Genomic DNA, 16,404 nt, shown 5'->3' with positions numbered 1-16,404 from the left:
GGACACCAGGACAGAGGGACGGGTCAGAACCAGGGTCACCAGGATAGAGGGACGGGTCAGAACCAGGGTCAGAAAGACAGAGGAACGAGTCAGAACCAGGGTCACCAGGACAGAGGGACGGGTCAGAACCAGGGTCAGAAAGACAGAGAGACGGGTCAGAACCTACATGTTCAGACTTCTACCTTCCAGTACTTTCAGTGATCCATTCGCTGTTCTACCTGATCATCTACCTGCTGCTGAAGCCTCCTTTGGTCCTGAACGGTTCTCCTGCTCTACGTTGATCCAACAGCTTCACGTTTTGTTTTTAAATAGACTTGGTAAAAGATGTCGTTCCTTAGAAATTAAACTACAGCAGAAACACTTCTTACTACCATTTACATCAGGTTAGGTTTAGAGCTGCTGACATGTGACATTCTGCTTCTTTTCTTGGTGATAGTTGGATATATTTTAACATTTTGAGCTTCTGGATGGCTGAAGGTGTCACTTTAGATCATTGATTTCTGACTGTTTAAGCACTAACACCCTTTAGGTTCAGGTCAACGCATAACAGAACAACAGTAATGAACCCATTAGTAATGGTGTCATCATTGGTATTACTGCAGTCAAAACACATTTAACTATTTACTGTCTGGACTCTGAACTGATAGAGCCTCAGGAACATTCAGTGTTTCCTGTTAGATCATCTGGACCAATCAGAAACCCATCCTGCTGGGTAAACCGACCAATCAGAACCCCGTCCTGCTGGGTAAACCGACCAATCAGAACCCGTCCTGCTGGGTAAACCGACCAACCAGAACCCACCTGTCCATGAGCGCGTCCTCCAGCAGCGGTGTCACAGCGTAGATGTAGTCTTTGCCCATCTCTCCGATGTACTCGAACAGGAAGGACAGCGACTTGAGGACGCCGTTCTGGACGTTGAGTTCAGGGACTCGGTACTCATTCATGAGGGCCGGCAGCACCGTGAACGGGGAACAGGTCTCGGCCACAATAGCAATAGCCACAGTGGTGCAGACCCGGTTCTGACGCTCCTGAACCTTCAGGTTGTTCAGCAGAGTGGCCAAGACGTCGTGAGGCCTGTGAGGAGACAAACACGGATCAGTCAAGATCTACTCTGACAGATCGATGGATTGGTTGATCTGCTCTCACTGGACCAGATTCTGTTCATCTCTGGTGGTACATATTCAAATCTAAGCTCTACATCCTTCAAGGATTCATCCATGAGTTCTGAGCCCATGGATGTGGACAGAAACGTCCAATAGAAGTGTTCAGTCAGACTCACCCGATAGCTTTAGCGATGTATCCGAATGTGTTGACGGTGGCTCTACGGATCGCCTTCTTGTGAGCCTTCAGCAGCTCCAGCAGCTCAAAACAAATCCTCATCCACTCCCTGGCAGACACGTACTCAGCTCCCCTGGAAGGAAGGAAGGTTAGAAAGCATCCAGAGATGTACAATGTAACACTGGTGTCAAACACCGCCTGTTGTAGAAGTGTATGCTCTTGCCTCTGTACTGATCTTTGTTACGTTCCGTGCTTCCGTGGGAAGTTTGGCTTTGGTCATGTGACCATAAAGCCGGTAGTTACTATGTGCCGGGGGCAGTCAGTCGCCTGTGTATGCGAGGGGAGGACTGTTTGTTTGCTGCTCGAGGTGGGTTTTTATTCGATTTTGTCCAAAATGCTGCACTAATGACATGCTAAGTTAAATGCTTACTTGCTAACTTTATAGAGCCAACTACCAGTGCCGGACTGTGTCAACAGAGCGTTGCGATTGATAGAAAACCGGAGGTGGTGAGTCTAAACTTGGCACTTAGCATGTAGCAGTCGCCGCTCCAGTGGTTTACCTCGGGTTGTTTGCAATTATCCAATGACATGTTTCTCAAAACCTTTTAAAGCAAATGTTGGTGGACTAACCAGTGATTGAGCACATTTACTGGGCTGATTATTCACTGTAGTTTTATGTATTTTGTGCCGTTTTTAGCCAAGCATTATGTGACTTTGTTGTTTAAAGTACGTTCAAAGCTAACAGTACTTCAATCAATGAACCTGCTACCTTTTGTTATTTGAGTGTGGTTTAAATATTACATGTGTTGATGCATATGCACCTTTATTTATTAGGTCATTGGTAAACGCACTGACCTTATTAGTAAATGAATTTAATGCTGCTATTGCTAATTTTGCACAACTCTAGCACTTTAATATAGCACATTATTGCACATATTACTTTTTGGTAATTGAATTTGACATGTCTATTTGGTTCATACATTATTTGTGATGAATTGACTACTTTCTGAATATTTATAGTACAATTAGTGTTTATTTAGAATGAACTTTGATTTGTGTACACACCGATTTACTTAGTTGGTCCTGTTTTGCACAGGCCAGGTTTTTGTTTGATGGCGAGCTAAGGAAAGGCTTCTAGCCCAAAGAAGAATCATCTCAACTCAACTGGAGATTCCTGCCAGGAACCCCAACCTGCTCTGTCCGGGCTGGTAGGAGGCTCTCGTAGCCACCCCTTTGCACACTCATGCACTCGCACTTTAGTCTGCGACCCAACCTCATCCACGCATCCCCCTACTCACTCTCACGCTTCCCTCTGGATATTAAAAATCATTGCGGGTCGTATGAACTGTCACTCCAACTGTGCAAATGAACTGAACGAAACTGAATCCCCTTCATACATGAACTCTCCAGAACCCAAAAGGAACTTTTCGGTTCCTTTCCCTTACGAACTGTTTGAACTAAACCAGTGAACACTTGCGTATGAACTGTGCATTCCGCATTATTTTCTTTAATGTATTGGAATATTGAAACTTGCTAATTGTACATATGGTGACTAAGAACTTTTCTATTTTCCTATATTTACACTGAATGACCATTCATATTTCCTCTTTCACTGTCTAATTGTTATTGTTGTTTGTTTATCATTTGTTGTCCACTAACTAAAATATTCACAATATATGGTGTTAAAACCAAACATAAATTCACCGTCTGTGCCTCCTCTCTTTCCTAGACCCATATCCTAATCTTTTGATATCTAGCCCAATCTATCACTTAATTTAATGATATGCAGCATGTACAGGCTACAACAACACAACAACATCAACACCACCATCCAGCGTGGCTCCACTGACCTGTCGGCGATCCTTCCCACCAGGTCGATGCAGTTCTCCTGGACCTTCTCGTGTCGGTTCTTCAGGATGGGGGTCAGACGAGGAAGCAGGTCTTTGATTGGTGGAGTCATCTTGTGCATTCCTGCAACGAAACCATGTTTTATAGTGGAACCTGGACCTGAACAGAACCTGGAACTTGAACAGAACATAACCTGGACAGAACCTGGACCTGAACAGAACCTAGACCTGGACACAGCAGCAGCTTCCTAACTAAACCAGAAGCTCTAGCTGGACGTACCGATGACGTTGACGATGGCCTTCAGAGCTCCCAGGATGCTGCCCAGGACCTCGGGGTACTCCTCTCCCAGGTACTCGTACAGAACCACCCCCAGGTGACCCATCAGCTTCTCCTGCAGGACAGAACCAGAACCAGGTGGTTATCGTACAATTATTATTTAATATGAAACAGTTTATGGATATTGAAAAAGCTGCAGATTTTAGACTTGAAACTGAAGCAGCTGATGAATGAGAGAACGGATCTACCTCCTGGCAGGTCTTCATCACCACGGCGGTTCTAGAGATCAGGTCAGCCGCCTGCTGACGGACTTTAGCCGACTTGTTGTTGAGACGCCACAGAACGGTACCGCAGATCTGAGGCAGGTAGGGCTTGACTCGCTTCCCGAGGGCATTCACCACGGTACCGAACCCGTTCAGCATCACCGAGTCCTGCAGAGGGAAGCACAACGTTAGCTAGATGTTCCGGAAACGCTGAGATGGGACCTGAAGCTGCTGTCCTCTCACCTCGGTGGTCTGCTCCTGGAAGGCGTACAGGATGCCGTCGATCAGCTGCTCCTCCAGCTTGTGGTCGATGTCGGCGGCGCCCAGGTTGCCCATGATCTTCTCGATGGTCTCCATCACCATCTTCCTGTACTGCTCTGCCTCGTCCTTCAGGTCGTCCACGATGCGAGAGATGATCTCTGCTGCTCCCACTTTGTTGGCCAGCTCCACCGTGGTGTCCACCAGCTGTACGGGGAGAACGGCTTTAGACGTTGGCAGAACTTTACAGGTTAAGAAGCCTCAACCGGCTGATAATCAGGGTCGCTCTTTTTCTTTCTTTCATTTGGACTTTTGAAGGCCTCAGAATACTATAAAATATGTGAAACTTTGCGCACACATCAGGACTGGTGACAAATTGGATATTTTAGGGGAAAGGCACACGTGTACCAAAATGACTCAACAGCGCCACCTGGAAAACTTCAACCAGGAGCTACAGCCAGTACGTGTCACCTCCAGCTATGAATTATGAATTATAAACCCTCCTGTCCAGGAACTGAGATGGAGATCAGACAGCAGCTACTAGACTGTGCAACAGTGTGGGCTCACTTAGAAATGTCCTTATTGTCGAAATAAAATCATTTCATTTCAATGAAGATAACATTAAATGAATGATAAATCCAGTGCAGACATAGTTAATGTGGTAAATGACTATTGTAGCTGTAAACAGCTGATTTTTAATGGAATATCTCCATAGGGGTACAGAGGAACATTTCCAGCAACCATCACTCCTGTGTTCTAATGCTACATTGTGTTAGCTAATGGTGTTGAAAGGCTCATTGATGGTTAGAAAACCCTTGTTCAGTTATGTTAGCACATGGATAAAAGTGGGAGTTTTCATGGAAAACATGGAATTATATGGATGACCCCAGACTTCTGAACAGTCGTGTAAACATGTGAAAACATCTGTTCTCTGGTGAGATGAACGTTTCTGCATTTGCTTTCTGACCAGTTAAAACATTGTGTCGTTTTCCTGGTTTGTATTCATCTGAACACATCTTTCTGACCTGTCTGTAGTTGCGTCTGTCCAGAGCCATCCTGTGCTGCCAGAAGTGTTTGAAGAACGGCGGCAGGATCTCAGTCTTGATGTAGTTTGCTTCCACGCCATCGGTGCCACAGCACTGCTTCACCACCTGCACAAAGAACAGAGGAATACTCAGACAAACCAGAACAGAGAGGACTCCAGCTGGCTTTCATTCAGAGAACTTCCATCATCCTCAGGTGGTGTTCTCACCTTCAGTACGATCTTCTTCATCTCCTCATCAGGAGACTGGAACTCTCTGATGAGGATCAGCATCACCTCCCTGGTGTAGTAGTTGGCGTACTCAGCGTCCATCAGAGGGATCAGATAACCGATAGCTTTGAGGAAGGCAGCCAGACCCTGGAGGCAAGAACACACAACAACTCATGTTTTACTTCTGGATCTCTGTAAAGGATGTTTGTGTCTGAAGCTCCAGCAGAGTGTCAGTCCTTACAGACCTCCACTAGATGGTAAATATCAGAGCAGCTCAGTGCTGACTCACCTTTCCTCTGTGCTGCCTGATGCCCTTCCACAGCGGCTTCAGGACAGAGTCGAAGGACTCGATGCCGTACGGCGTGGCAGCTTCAGCCAGGGCAGCGATAGCCAGAGCACTGATGGTCCTGACCTTCTGCTGCTCGTCCACCAGACCTGCAACACCAACAGAGCTTCAGAACTTCTACAACTACGTGGAAACAGTAGTTCCAGTAGAGCAGCAGCCTGGGACATTAAGCTCCATGTAGAGGTGAGTATTCTGTAAATTCTACTTTACAGAATGGAGGCTGACACATATTAAACCGTGCAATCAGAACACTGATCTAGGTACAGCCGGTTATCATTTACTCCCAACAGGACCGACTACACCTGGAACGTTTTACAGTAACTTAATGAAAAGGATGAATAATGTATGTGCAGCTTTATAATGACAGACAGTTAATGTTCCCTGCTGTTATTTCATTCATCTAAACATCACATTTTGCTGATCTGATCCATTTAGTTTTCTCTGAATGCGTCTCAGCTGTGGATCAACATCAGTCTAATAAATTTGTAAACTTTTGTTTATAATCTCCAATGCAGCTTCCTTAATTCTGAACCGGAAAAAATCCAAAGAAAACAAACAACCTCCCAAGAGCAATATAAAACACCCCAAATAACAGAGATGCTGATGACACTAACAGTAACAACATAGTCTATGATAATTCTAACATCCCAGCTCCTCTGTAATTTAAGCAGATCCAGGAGGACTCTAATCAGTGCTGCTGACTCCAGGTGAATAGGAGCAGTCTAGGACCCACCGTGTTCGATGATCTCCACCAGGCTGCGGAGGTGAGGCAGGATAGCGCAGCCCATCAGGATGGCGATCTGCTGCACGATCTTGATGCCGGTGTGTCTGGCCTGCCACGACTTCTTGCTCTTGCACACGGCTTTGAGGAAGGGCAGCAGGGACGGGATGCCGAGGGCCGAGGCCACCACGGCGAAGGCTCGGGCCGTCGTGTTTCTGACGTACTCGTCCATGTTGTCGATATCTGGACGCATGGTGGAGATCATGGTGGCCAAACCAGCCGCCTGGGGAGGAGGAGGAAAGGTTTTCAATCAGAAACACTTTACAGACGAGGAATCTGATCTGGTTTAGTTTGTTCAACACCTCGGGTCATTTAGTCTAAATGCTGCTGAGCTCCAATCAGAACATTACAATTTTAGTGCCAATAGTAGCTCTGAATGTCTCAGCTTTAGCATTTTAATGATGCTAAATGAGAACAATAATCATCATTTTAGTACAAAAAGTAGCTCTGAATGTCTCTTTGTTAGCATTATAGGGCTAAAAGCAGCTATAACTGTCTCAACGTTAGTATTTCAGTGCTAAAGGTAGCTCTAAATGTCTCAGTCCTAGCATTGTAGGGCTAAAAGTAACTCTGAATATCACTTATTTAGCATTTTAGTGCCAATAGTAGCTCTGAATGTCTCAGTTTTAGCATTTTAATGATGATAAATGAGAACAATAATCATCATCTAAGCACTAAAAGTAGCTCTAAATGTCTCAGTTCTAGCATTTTAGGGCTAAAAGCAGCTTTAAATGTCTCTTCTTTAGCATTTTAGGGATAAAAGTAGCACAAAATCTTTCAATTTTAGCATTTTATTACTAAAAGCAGCTCTAAATGTGTCTTCTTTAGCATTTTAGTGCTAAATGTAGCTCTAAATGTCTATTCTTCAGCATTTTAGTGCTAAAAGTAGCTCTGAATCTTTCAACCTTTGCATGTTAATGGATAAAGTAGCTCCATATGCCTCATATTTTTAGCGTTCTACAGACACAAAGGTCCATCATGTTTAAACGTTTTGGTCATTTAGCTCTGATGCTCTGCTGAGAACACAGCTGACTGTAGAATCAGTGCATGTTCAGTGATTGTGGCTGTAACCAGCGGGTGCAGGGTGAGAACAGACCGGGTAACAGCACCAGGGCTGCTAGCTCTCGTGCTGGTGTCAATCTAGCGAACGACTAGCCCTGATCTGACCACGGACCGGTCGAACAGGCGAGAATAGTTCGCATAGAGGAAGAGGAAGGAGCAGCAGGTTACCTTAGCCAGGTTGGAGATGATCTCTCTGCCTTCTACTCTGGCGTAATAATCCTCATCGATCAGCAGCGGCTCGATCACCACCAGGATCTGGAACAGAGCGGATATACAGTTAGTTTAGATCATAAACCAACCCTGACACGCAGTCACGTCACTCTGAGCTCACCTTGTGAACGTACGGCCGGACCAGGTCGTCCAGCTTGTAGAGGATGCGGTCGATGACTTTGACTAGCAGGTGGCGCTCCTGGTCCTCCAGCGTGGGTGACATGAGCAGCGGTAGGATCTGGTTGAACAGCGGACCTGCCCCGAATTCACGAGCCTTATCGGTGATCTGACGCAGAGCGGCCTGGAAACACAAGGTCAGCCGGTCAGAGACTGATGGAGCTTCAACCTCAGCGACGTCAAAACATCAGCAGGCTGAGGGCAGCTCCAAACAAAAACCAGCTGTCTGTCTTAACGTTAGCATTGTAGGGATAAAACCGGCTCTGTCTGTCTTAACGTTAGCATTGTAGGGATAAAACCAGCTCTGTCTGTCTTAACGTTAGCATTTTAGGGATAAAACCGGCTCTGTCTGTCTTAACGTTAGCATTGTAGGGACAAAACCAGCTCTGTCTGTCTTAACGTTAGCATTGTAGGGACAAAACCAGCTCTGTCTGTCTTAACGTTAGCATTGTAGGGATAAAACCGGCTCTGTCTGTCTTAACGTTAGCATTGTAGGGATAAAACCAGCTCTGTCTGTCTTAACGTTAGCATTTTAGGGATAAAACCGGCTGTGTCTGTCTTAACGTTAGCATTGTAGGGATAAAACCGGCTCTGTCTGTCTTAACGTTAGCATTGTAGGGATAAAACCGGCTCTGTCTGTCTTAACGTTAGCATTGTCGGGATAAAACCGGCTCTGTCTGTCTTAACGTTAGCATTGTAGGGATAAAACCGGCTCTGTCTGTCTTAACGTTAGCATTTTAGGGATAAAACCGGCTCTGTCTGTCTTAACGTTAGCATTTTAGGGATAAAACCGGCTCTGTCTGTCTTAACGTTAGCATTGTAGGGATAAAACCGGCTCTGTCTGTCTTAACGTTAGCATTTTAGGGATAAAACCGGCTCTGTCTGTCTTAACGTTAGCATTTTAGGGATAAAACCGGCTCTGTCTGTCTTAACGTTAGCATTGTAGGGATAAAACCGGCTCTGTCTGTCTTAACGTTAGCATTGTAGGGATAAAACCGGCTCTGTCTGTCTTAACGTTAGCATTGTAGGGATAAAACCGGCTCTGTCTGTCTTAACGTTAGCATTGTAGGGATAAAACCGGCTCTGTCTGTCTTAACGTTAGCATTGTAGGGATAAAACCGGCTCTGTCTGTCTTAACGTTAGCATTGTAGGGAAAAAAACAGTTCTGTCTGTCTTAACGTTAGCATTGTAGGGATAAAACCGGCTCCGTCTGTCTTAACGTTAGCATTGTAGGGAAAAAAACAGTTCTGTCTGTCTTAACGTTAGCATTGTAGGGATAAAACCAGCTCTGTCTGTCTTAACGTTAGCATTTTAGGGATAAAACCGGCTCTGTCTGTCTTAACGTTAGCATTGTAGGGATAAAACCGGCTCTGTCTGTCTTAACGTTAGCATTGTCGGGATAAAACCAGCTCTGTCTGTCTTAACGTTAGCATTGTAGGGATAAAACCAGCTCTGTCTGTCTTAACGTTAGCATTGTAGGGATAAAACCGGCTCCGTCTGTCTTAACGTTAGCATTGTAGGGATAAAACCAGCTCTGTCTGTCTTAACGTTAGCATTCTAGGGATAAAACCAGCTCTGTCTGTCTTAACGTTAGCATTTTAGGGATAAAACCAGCTCTGTCTGTCTTAACGATAGCATTTTAGTGTCAAAAGTAGTTCAAAATATCTCAGCATTAACATTTCAGTACTATAAAAGCAGTCTAAATGTCTCTTCATTAGCATTTTACAGCTAAAAATACCTCCAAATGTCTCAACTTTTGCATTTTAGGGCTAAAAGTAGCTCTAAATGTCTCTTCTTTATCATTTTACAGCTAAAAATAGCTCTAAATGTCTCAACTTTAGCATTTTAGGGCTAGAAGTAGCTCTGAATATCTCAGCATTATCATTTTAGTGCTACAGGTAGCTCTACATGTCTCCTTTTTAGCATTTTAGCACTAAAAGCAGCTATAACTGTCTCAATTTTAGCATTTTAGTGCTGTAAGTAGCTCCAAATGTCTCTTCTTTAGCATTATAGGGCTAAAAATAGCTCTAAATGTCTCTGCTTTAGCATTATAGGGCTAAAAGTAGCTCTAAATGTGTCTGCTTTAGCATTATAGGGCTAAAAGTAGCTCTAAATGTCTCTGCTTTAGCATTATAGGGCTAAAAGTAGCTCTAAATGTGTCTGCTTTAGCATTATAGGGCTAAAAGTAGCTCTAAATGTCTCTGCTTTAGCATTATAGGGCTAAAGGTAGCCCTAAATGTCTCTGCTTTAGCATTATAGGGCTAAAAGTAGCTCTAAATGTGTCTGCTTTAGCATTATAGGGCTAAAGGTAGCCCTAAATGTCTCTGCTTTAGCATTATAGGGCTAAAAGTAGCCCTAAATGTCTCTGCTTTAGCATTATAGGGCTAAAGGTAGCCCTAAATGTCTCTGCTTTAGCATTATAGGGCTAAAAGTAGCCCTAAATGTCTCTGCTTTAGCATTATAGGGCTAAAAGTAGCTCTAAATGTGTCTGCTTTAGCATTATAGGGCTAAAGGTAGCCCTAAATGTCTCTGCTTTAGCATTATAGGGCTAAAGGTAGCCCTAAATGTCTCTGCTTTAGCATTATAGGGCTAAAAGTAGCTCTAAATGTCTCTGCTTTAGCATTATAGGGCTAAAAGTAGCTCTAAATGTGTCTGCTTTAGCATTATAGGGCTAAAGGTAGCCCTAAATGTCTCTGCTTTAGCATTATAGGGCTAAAAGTAGCCCTAAATGTCTCTGCTTTAGCATTATAGGGCTAAAAGTAGCTCTAAATGTCTCTGCTTTAGCATTATAGGGCTAAAAGTAGCTCTAAATGTGTCTGCATTAGCATTATAGGGCTAAAGGTAGCTCTTATCCATCTCAATTTTAGCATTTTAGTGTTGAGGGTGGCTGTAACTGTCTGAACCTAGCTCTGTCTTAATGTTAGCATTTTAGCACTGAAAGTTGTTCTAAATTTTCCTTCTTTAGCATTTTAGCGGTAAATAGCTAGAAGTCCTTCATTTCTGACCTATTAGAGCTTGAAAAAGGTTTAATTCCTGAAAAGTATCACTGTAGTGCTGAAAGTAGCATAAATGCACTGCTAAAGAGTGAAATAAGGAGTTCTAAAGTCAGATTTACTGAAGCTGAGACCAAATGATTTCATCTACGTCTGTTTTAAATCAACATCTCAGCTGATGGAGTTAAGTCAACGGTTAGAAGCTAAAACTGATTAGTATGCGACTACAGGAGGGTTGTGTTTCTGCAAACGAGAATGTTCATCTTAAAGGTGGCCTAATCTCTGTGCTGAGACTTCTACTGAAGACGAGCTTAGTGAGGAGGCATTAGCAGCTGTTGGTGGTCAGATGTGAGGGTTGGTGTCTGCTGCTCCCAGCAGATCAGGGTGGTCCACACTAGACCTCTGCTGGCAGCAGCAGCTCCTCACTGAGGAGATCCTGTAGCAAGCAAATATTCACGCTGCAGCCACAGACAGGCTCAGCGCTGGGTGAAGATCTTGCAGGAATTCTTATTAACCAGAGGAAATGGACACAACGTTCTTAAGGAGAACATGAAGGAACCACGGTGACCAACCTTCCTCATAGGTGGAGTTCCGTTCTTGATCTTCAGCAGCAGCTTCATGATCTTGCGTTCCTTCTGCTCCTCTGGGCTCAGCGTGGACTCATCCACCTCCACCTGAACAAACACAGAGTGGCCTTCAGACAGGACAAACACACTGCTGTTGGTTTTACTGCTTTACGGCTCATTTACGCACCAGCAGCTTGTCAAAGTACTGGATGTCGTCAGGCTTCAGGAAGGGCAGGTTTCCTGACGGCTGGTCGTTCATCTGCTTGGTGGTTCGGTCCTCGGCCTGCATGTGGAAACCCGTCATGCCTCCGATGGGCGTGGGCGTTGCCGACAGCTTCCGGGCCGGAGTACGGATCGGTACGTAACCGGCTGGAGGAGGCAGGACCTGAGGAGAGCCGAGAGTTAGTGAAACATCTGTCTAGAAGTGTTAGAGAAGAACTACTGGGAGGTGAAAGGAACCTTGTAGCCCTCGGGGAACATGGCATCCAGCTCCTCGTCTGTCAGAGGACGGTTCCTCTCATCGATCTCTCGCTCCCACCTCCAGGCCTGAAGCTGCTCTGGAGTCATGCTCATCAGGTGACCTGCACAAAGACCAGATCCATGAGACTACAACAACAACACAACCACCACCACCACAACAACACAACCACCACCACAACAACAACCAGACCAGATCCATGAAGGTGCGTGTCCACTAGATGCAATTTTCCTGCACCGCATCTGAACATTGCATGGCCGGTGGCCGGTCACTAACGGACCACAGCATGGTCACTGACCGAGCTTTCAGCTGACAGTCCAGCAGATGAGTCTGACAAACACAGCAGTTTGGCCACAAACTTTCCCTTTTATTTCTAAAACACTGATGTTACCATGCGTGCTCAGATCCAGCTGTTAGAAGCTTCTCCTCCACGGTGAACTGTGTTCAGCACCTTCTTTAAGCTGCTTTCCTGCCCCTGATTGGACAAACGCATCTACTCAGGGGCTGGTCTGCTCCTGGATTTCAAACCGGACCAACATGGTGGCTCTGCTGCAAACTTTGTCTAATATTACAAAACACTTCAGGTAAAAGTATTTCTGAAAGCATTTGAGGTCAGAAATAATCTGCAGCAGCTGAACCTGTCCTGGTTTTATATCACTGATGGTTAGTTTAGATGTTTGAGGACAGTTTCATGATGTGTGGAATCTCTGCATGCTGGAGTCCAGTCTGCTTTATGTAAATGAGCTGCAGGTAAACACACCTGATCACAGCTGGAAACACACCACATGAGGCATTCTGGTCTGGTTGTGGTGCGTTTCATCTGTGATCCGGTGTGTTTAGCCGGAGAGGGCTGCAGCTCATTTACATAAAGTAGACTGGATTCTACTTTATGCAAATGAGCTGCAGGGTGCAGAGATTCCCCACATCGTCAAACTGTTGTCAAACATTTAAACATGGTGTCAGTGAAATAAAACCAGGACAGATTTCGCTGCTGCAGATTATTTTTCACCTCAGATGCTTTCAGAAATACTTTCCACTGTAGTGTTTTTGTAATAAAAGGGAAAGTTTGTGGCCGTGCCGCTGTGTTTATCCGACATGCCTGCCAGACCCTCAAACTGAAAGCTCGGACATGTGACCACATAGCAGCCCGCTGTTGCTTGAGAACTGTCATGTGACCATGTGGTGGTCTGCTCGCCATCTGTGCGATGTTCAGGTGCAGTGCTGTGCGGGAAAATCGCATCTAGTGGACACGCAGCTCTAGACCAGGACCTGATCTAAACACCAACACCAACGAGCGGCAGCAGTAGTCCGGTTTGTGTACCTGGGGTAGGGGTGGCCATGTTCATAGCGGGGGTCCCTATGGGGGTCTTCCCGGGGGTCAGGAGTGGCGTTGAGGACCCCATCTGGCTGGCAGGTGTCTCATCCCACCTGGACTTCCTCTTACTGGCTCCTGGAGTGGGAGTCTCTCCCACCGACTCGTCTCCCCGGTCTGTGCGGGGGGTCTCTGCCCAGCCGCTGCCGTGTCCGGGGGTCTCCCTCTCTGTTTTGGGGGTCTCGTCCCAGCGGTTCTTGCGGACGCTGCCCGTGGCCCCGCCGTGGCCCGGCGTGGCGTGTCCAGGTGTGTCCCTGCCAGGTGTGGCAGCACCTGCGGGCGTGTGGCTGGGGGTGGGGTCCCACATGCGGCTGCTGGGCGTGGCCCCGGGGGTCTCGCTGCCTTTAGGGCGGCCGGGGGTCTCATCCCATCGGCTGTTTGAAGGTGTGTGAGCAGGTGTGTGTCCTGGAGTCTGCAGGACAGGAGAGAAACCTGATGAAGGTGTTCACCTGGACCCCCACCAGGTGAGGAGCTAACAGGTGTTTACAGCAGGAAAACACTTTATTGGAGTAGAAACAGGACCACTGTAGGAAATGTTTGGTACGATGTGATAAAAGCAAAGATGATCTAATGCTGTCAGACTGAAGACCAGAGTTAAAACATCTGTATAAACACACAACGATGAAGGTTCTGGTAAGCACTGGTGTGTCTGTGGATGACACACACAGCTGGATAATCACAAAGTAAAACCTGTACTGCTGGTGTGAAGACAGAGGCTTCTAAGATGATGATCAATGGAGAACTTCAAACATCAAGTTGTAAACTTAGAGCAATATAACTTTTAACAGAAGTGTATCAGAAACATAAGAACTCATAAAAGGTATAATATGCATGAAATCTGTGTCAGAATAACAGAACAAAGTCTGAGCATGTTGATGTCATGATGTGACCAGTAGAAGTCTAACAGTGTCCAAACTGTCCCTCCTATCACACGTTCTCTATAACGATCAATGACAGCATAAAGACAAAGCTCAGCACCTCTGCTTTTTCTTAATCAAGATCTACTCGTGGGTTTTTGTGGACAGTAAATCCTGCTGCTGGCTCTGAAAGCTGACCTCTCCTGGTGATGTCTGAAGCTCTTTAACCCTGGTGTCGTCCTGCAGGTCAAACTGATCCGTTTTAAAGTTTGAAAATGTGAAAAAAAAAAAGCTTTCACAGTGAAATTTCTGATGTCCACATTTTCAACATTTTTGGGAAATCTTTGAACATTTTTTGGTGGAAAAAAAGAAATGTTAAAAATGCTTAAGAACATTCACATAAAAATCAACTAAATCCATTGAATTTTGCTGGATTTTAGTTGATTTTTTTGTGAATGTTCTTAAAGAAAACAGAGGTTTTACTGACATATATGGAATCACTTTAGATATTTTTAGGATGTTTTTTGAAGATTTTTACTCATTTTTGAAAATATTTACAAGAATTTTCTTGCCAAATTTGGAGGATATTTTAATTTTTTTTACATGTAAGTTTTAAGGAATTATTGGAATTTTCTTCCTGAAGGTTTTGGACATCGTTATAAATTCTGGTAATTTTTGGATTTTTTTCCAACAAGAAAACAATATTTTTTGGTGCTGGTAAATGAGGACAGCAGGAAGTTTAAAGCAGCCTTTTAGACATCTGAACACGTTAGATCACAGACTCTGGCCTGGGTTCCACCTATCGTACCTCAGCAGAGGCGTCAGCTTGGTCCCAGCTGGACATCTTTTTGGGCGTGGCATTGGAGGGGGTTTGGTCAGCTGTCTGGTCCCAGCGGCGTTTACGCTTAGCGACAGCAGCTTGTGAAGCAGCGGAACCGTTGACAGCTTTCAGGTCCCCTGACTTGGCCTTCTCTACCAGCTGCTGACGGATCTCTCTCTGGATTCACAAACACACAAACACCACATCAACACAAACCACAGGAACACACACAGAATCTATGAAGGAACATCCATGGTTCCATTGGAGTCCAGACAAAAGAAGCTCTTTACAGTGTTAGTATTTTAGTGCTAAAAGTAGCTCTAAATGTCTCTGCTTAAGCACTTTAGTGCTAAAAGTAGCTCTAATTGTCTCTGCTTTAGCATTATAGGGCTAAATGTAGCTCTAAATGTCTCTGCTTTAGCATTTTAGTGCTAAAAGTAGCTCTAAATGTCTCTGCTTTAGCATTTTAGTGCTAAAAGTAGCTCTAAATGTCTCTTCTTTAGCATTATAGGGCTAAAAGTAGCTCTAAAGGTCTCTTCTTTAGCATTTTAGTGCTAAAAGTAGCTCTAAATGTCTCTGCTTTAGCATTATAGGGCTAAAAGTAGCTCTAAATGTCTCTTCTTTAGCATTATAGGGCTAAAAGTAGCTCTAAAGGTCTCTTCTTTAGCATTTTAGTGCTAAAAGTAGCTCTAAATGTCTCTGCTTTAGCATTTTAGTGCTAAAAGTAGCTCTAAATGTCTCTGCTTTAGCATTTTAGTGCTAAAAGTAGCTCTAAATGTCTCTGCTTTAGCATTATAGGGCTAAAAGTAGCTCTAAAGGTCTCTTCTTTAGCATTATAGGGCTAAAAGTAGCTCTAAAGGTCTCTTCTTTAGCATTTTAGTGCTAAAAGTAGCTCTAAATGTCTCTGCTTTAGCATTTTAGTGCTAAAAGTAGCTCTAAATGTCTCTGCTTTAGCATTATAGGGCTAAAAGTAGCTCTAAATGTCTCTTCTTTAGCATTTTAGTGCTATTAGTAGCTGTAATTTCTCTTCAGCATTTTAGTGTTAAAAGCAGATTTAACTTTCTTAGCCTAATGTTCAGACTGGTATAGTTTGATATGTTCATTGTTTTGTGTATTGTTTTTGTCGTATCGCTTCACACTTTTGTCATTTTTTGTCTAATTTTTGTCCATTTTTCTGTCCTGTTGTAACCTTTCTAATTTTTTGTCTCTCTTTGTTTAGTTTTGTGCAGACAGCAGGTCTCCTATGAACACTAACGGGAACCATGAGAACCATGAGGACCCAGGGCTGCCTCTCACCTCCTCCTTGGACAGGTTCTGCTCCAACATGACGTCCACGTACGACCTGACCTGCAGCTTGGGGTCCGGAGTTTTGCCCCCTGCGCGAAAGAGCAGCAACAAGAAGAGAGGAGGTCATGAGAGGTCGCTCTACCAACCCGTCATTCCAAACACAAACACAGCCTCTAGCCCTGAGTCTTTACCAACACATTAATATGTTCCTGATAAACTGCTCATTCAATTACATACAAATGTAGGTCTGTCTGTCTTACATACAGTGGTAGCATTACAT

General features: G+C 44.6%; 1 protein-coding gene across 2 annotated transcripts in view; it reads right to left on the bottom strand.

Annotated features, from left to right (window-relative positions):
* The window catches only part of sf3b1 (splicing factor 3b, subunit 1), a 33,125-nt gene that overhangs the window by 1,213 nt on the left and 15,508 nt on the right, over positions 1 to 16,404 (bottom strand). For both annotated transcript variants that reach the window (XM_051958522.1, XM_022218604.2), the window contains 18 exons: positions 16,134 to 16,213; positions 14,826 to 15,014; positions 13,110 to 13,572; positions 11,770 to 11,891; positions 11,498 to 11,695; positions 11,317 to 11,418; positions 7,696 to 7,875; positions 7,533 to 7,619; positions 6,255 to 6,525; positions 5,465 to 5,610; positions 5,176 to 5,322; positions 4,949 to 5,074; positions 3,909 to 4,130; positions 3,651 to 3,833; positions 3,406 to 3,517; positions 3,129 to 3,249; positions 1,280 to 1,411; positions 802 to 1,074 (listed from right to left, as the gene is read on the bottom strand). In XM_051958522.1, the coding sequence (XP_051814482.1) occupies positions 802 to 1,074; positions 1,280 to 1,411; positions 3,129 to 3,249; positions 3,406 to 3,517; positions 3,651 to 3,833; positions 3,909 to 4,130; positions 4,949 to 5,074; positions 5,176 to 5,322; positions 5,465 to 5,610; positions 6,255 to 6,525; positions 7,533 to 7,619; positions 7,696 to 7,875; positions 11,317 to 11,418; positions 11,498 to 11,695; positions 11,770 to 11,891; positions 13,110 to 13,572; positions 14,826 to 15,014; positions 16,134 to 16,213 (3,154 nt within the window). The remainder of the gene's footprint in view (positions 1 to 801; positions 1,075 to 1,279; positions 1,412 to 3,128; positions 3,250 to 3,405; positions 3,518 to 3,650; positions 3,834 to 3,908; positions 4,131 to 4,948; positions 5,075 to 5,175; positions 5,323 to 5,464; positions 5,611 to 6,254; positions 6,526 to 7,532; positions 7,620 to 7,695; positions 7,876 to 11,316; positions 11,419 to 11,497; positions 11,696 to 11,769; positions 11,892 to 13,109; positions 13,573 to 14,825; positions 15,015 to 16,133; positions 16,214 to 16,404) is intronic.

This window comes from Acanthochromis polyacanthus, chromosome 14, assembly GCF_021347895.1.
Source record: "Acanthochromis polyacanthus isolate Apoly-LR-REF ecotype Palm Island chromosome 14, KAUST_Apoly_ChrSc, whole genome shotgun sequence".
Lineage (NCBI taxonomy): Eukaryota > Metazoa > Chordata > Actinopteri > Pomacentridae > Acanthochromis > Acanthochromis polyacanthus.
The sequence above is the reverse complement of the archived record's forward strand: the minus strand, read 5'-3'. Positions and strand labels throughout refer to the sequence as shown.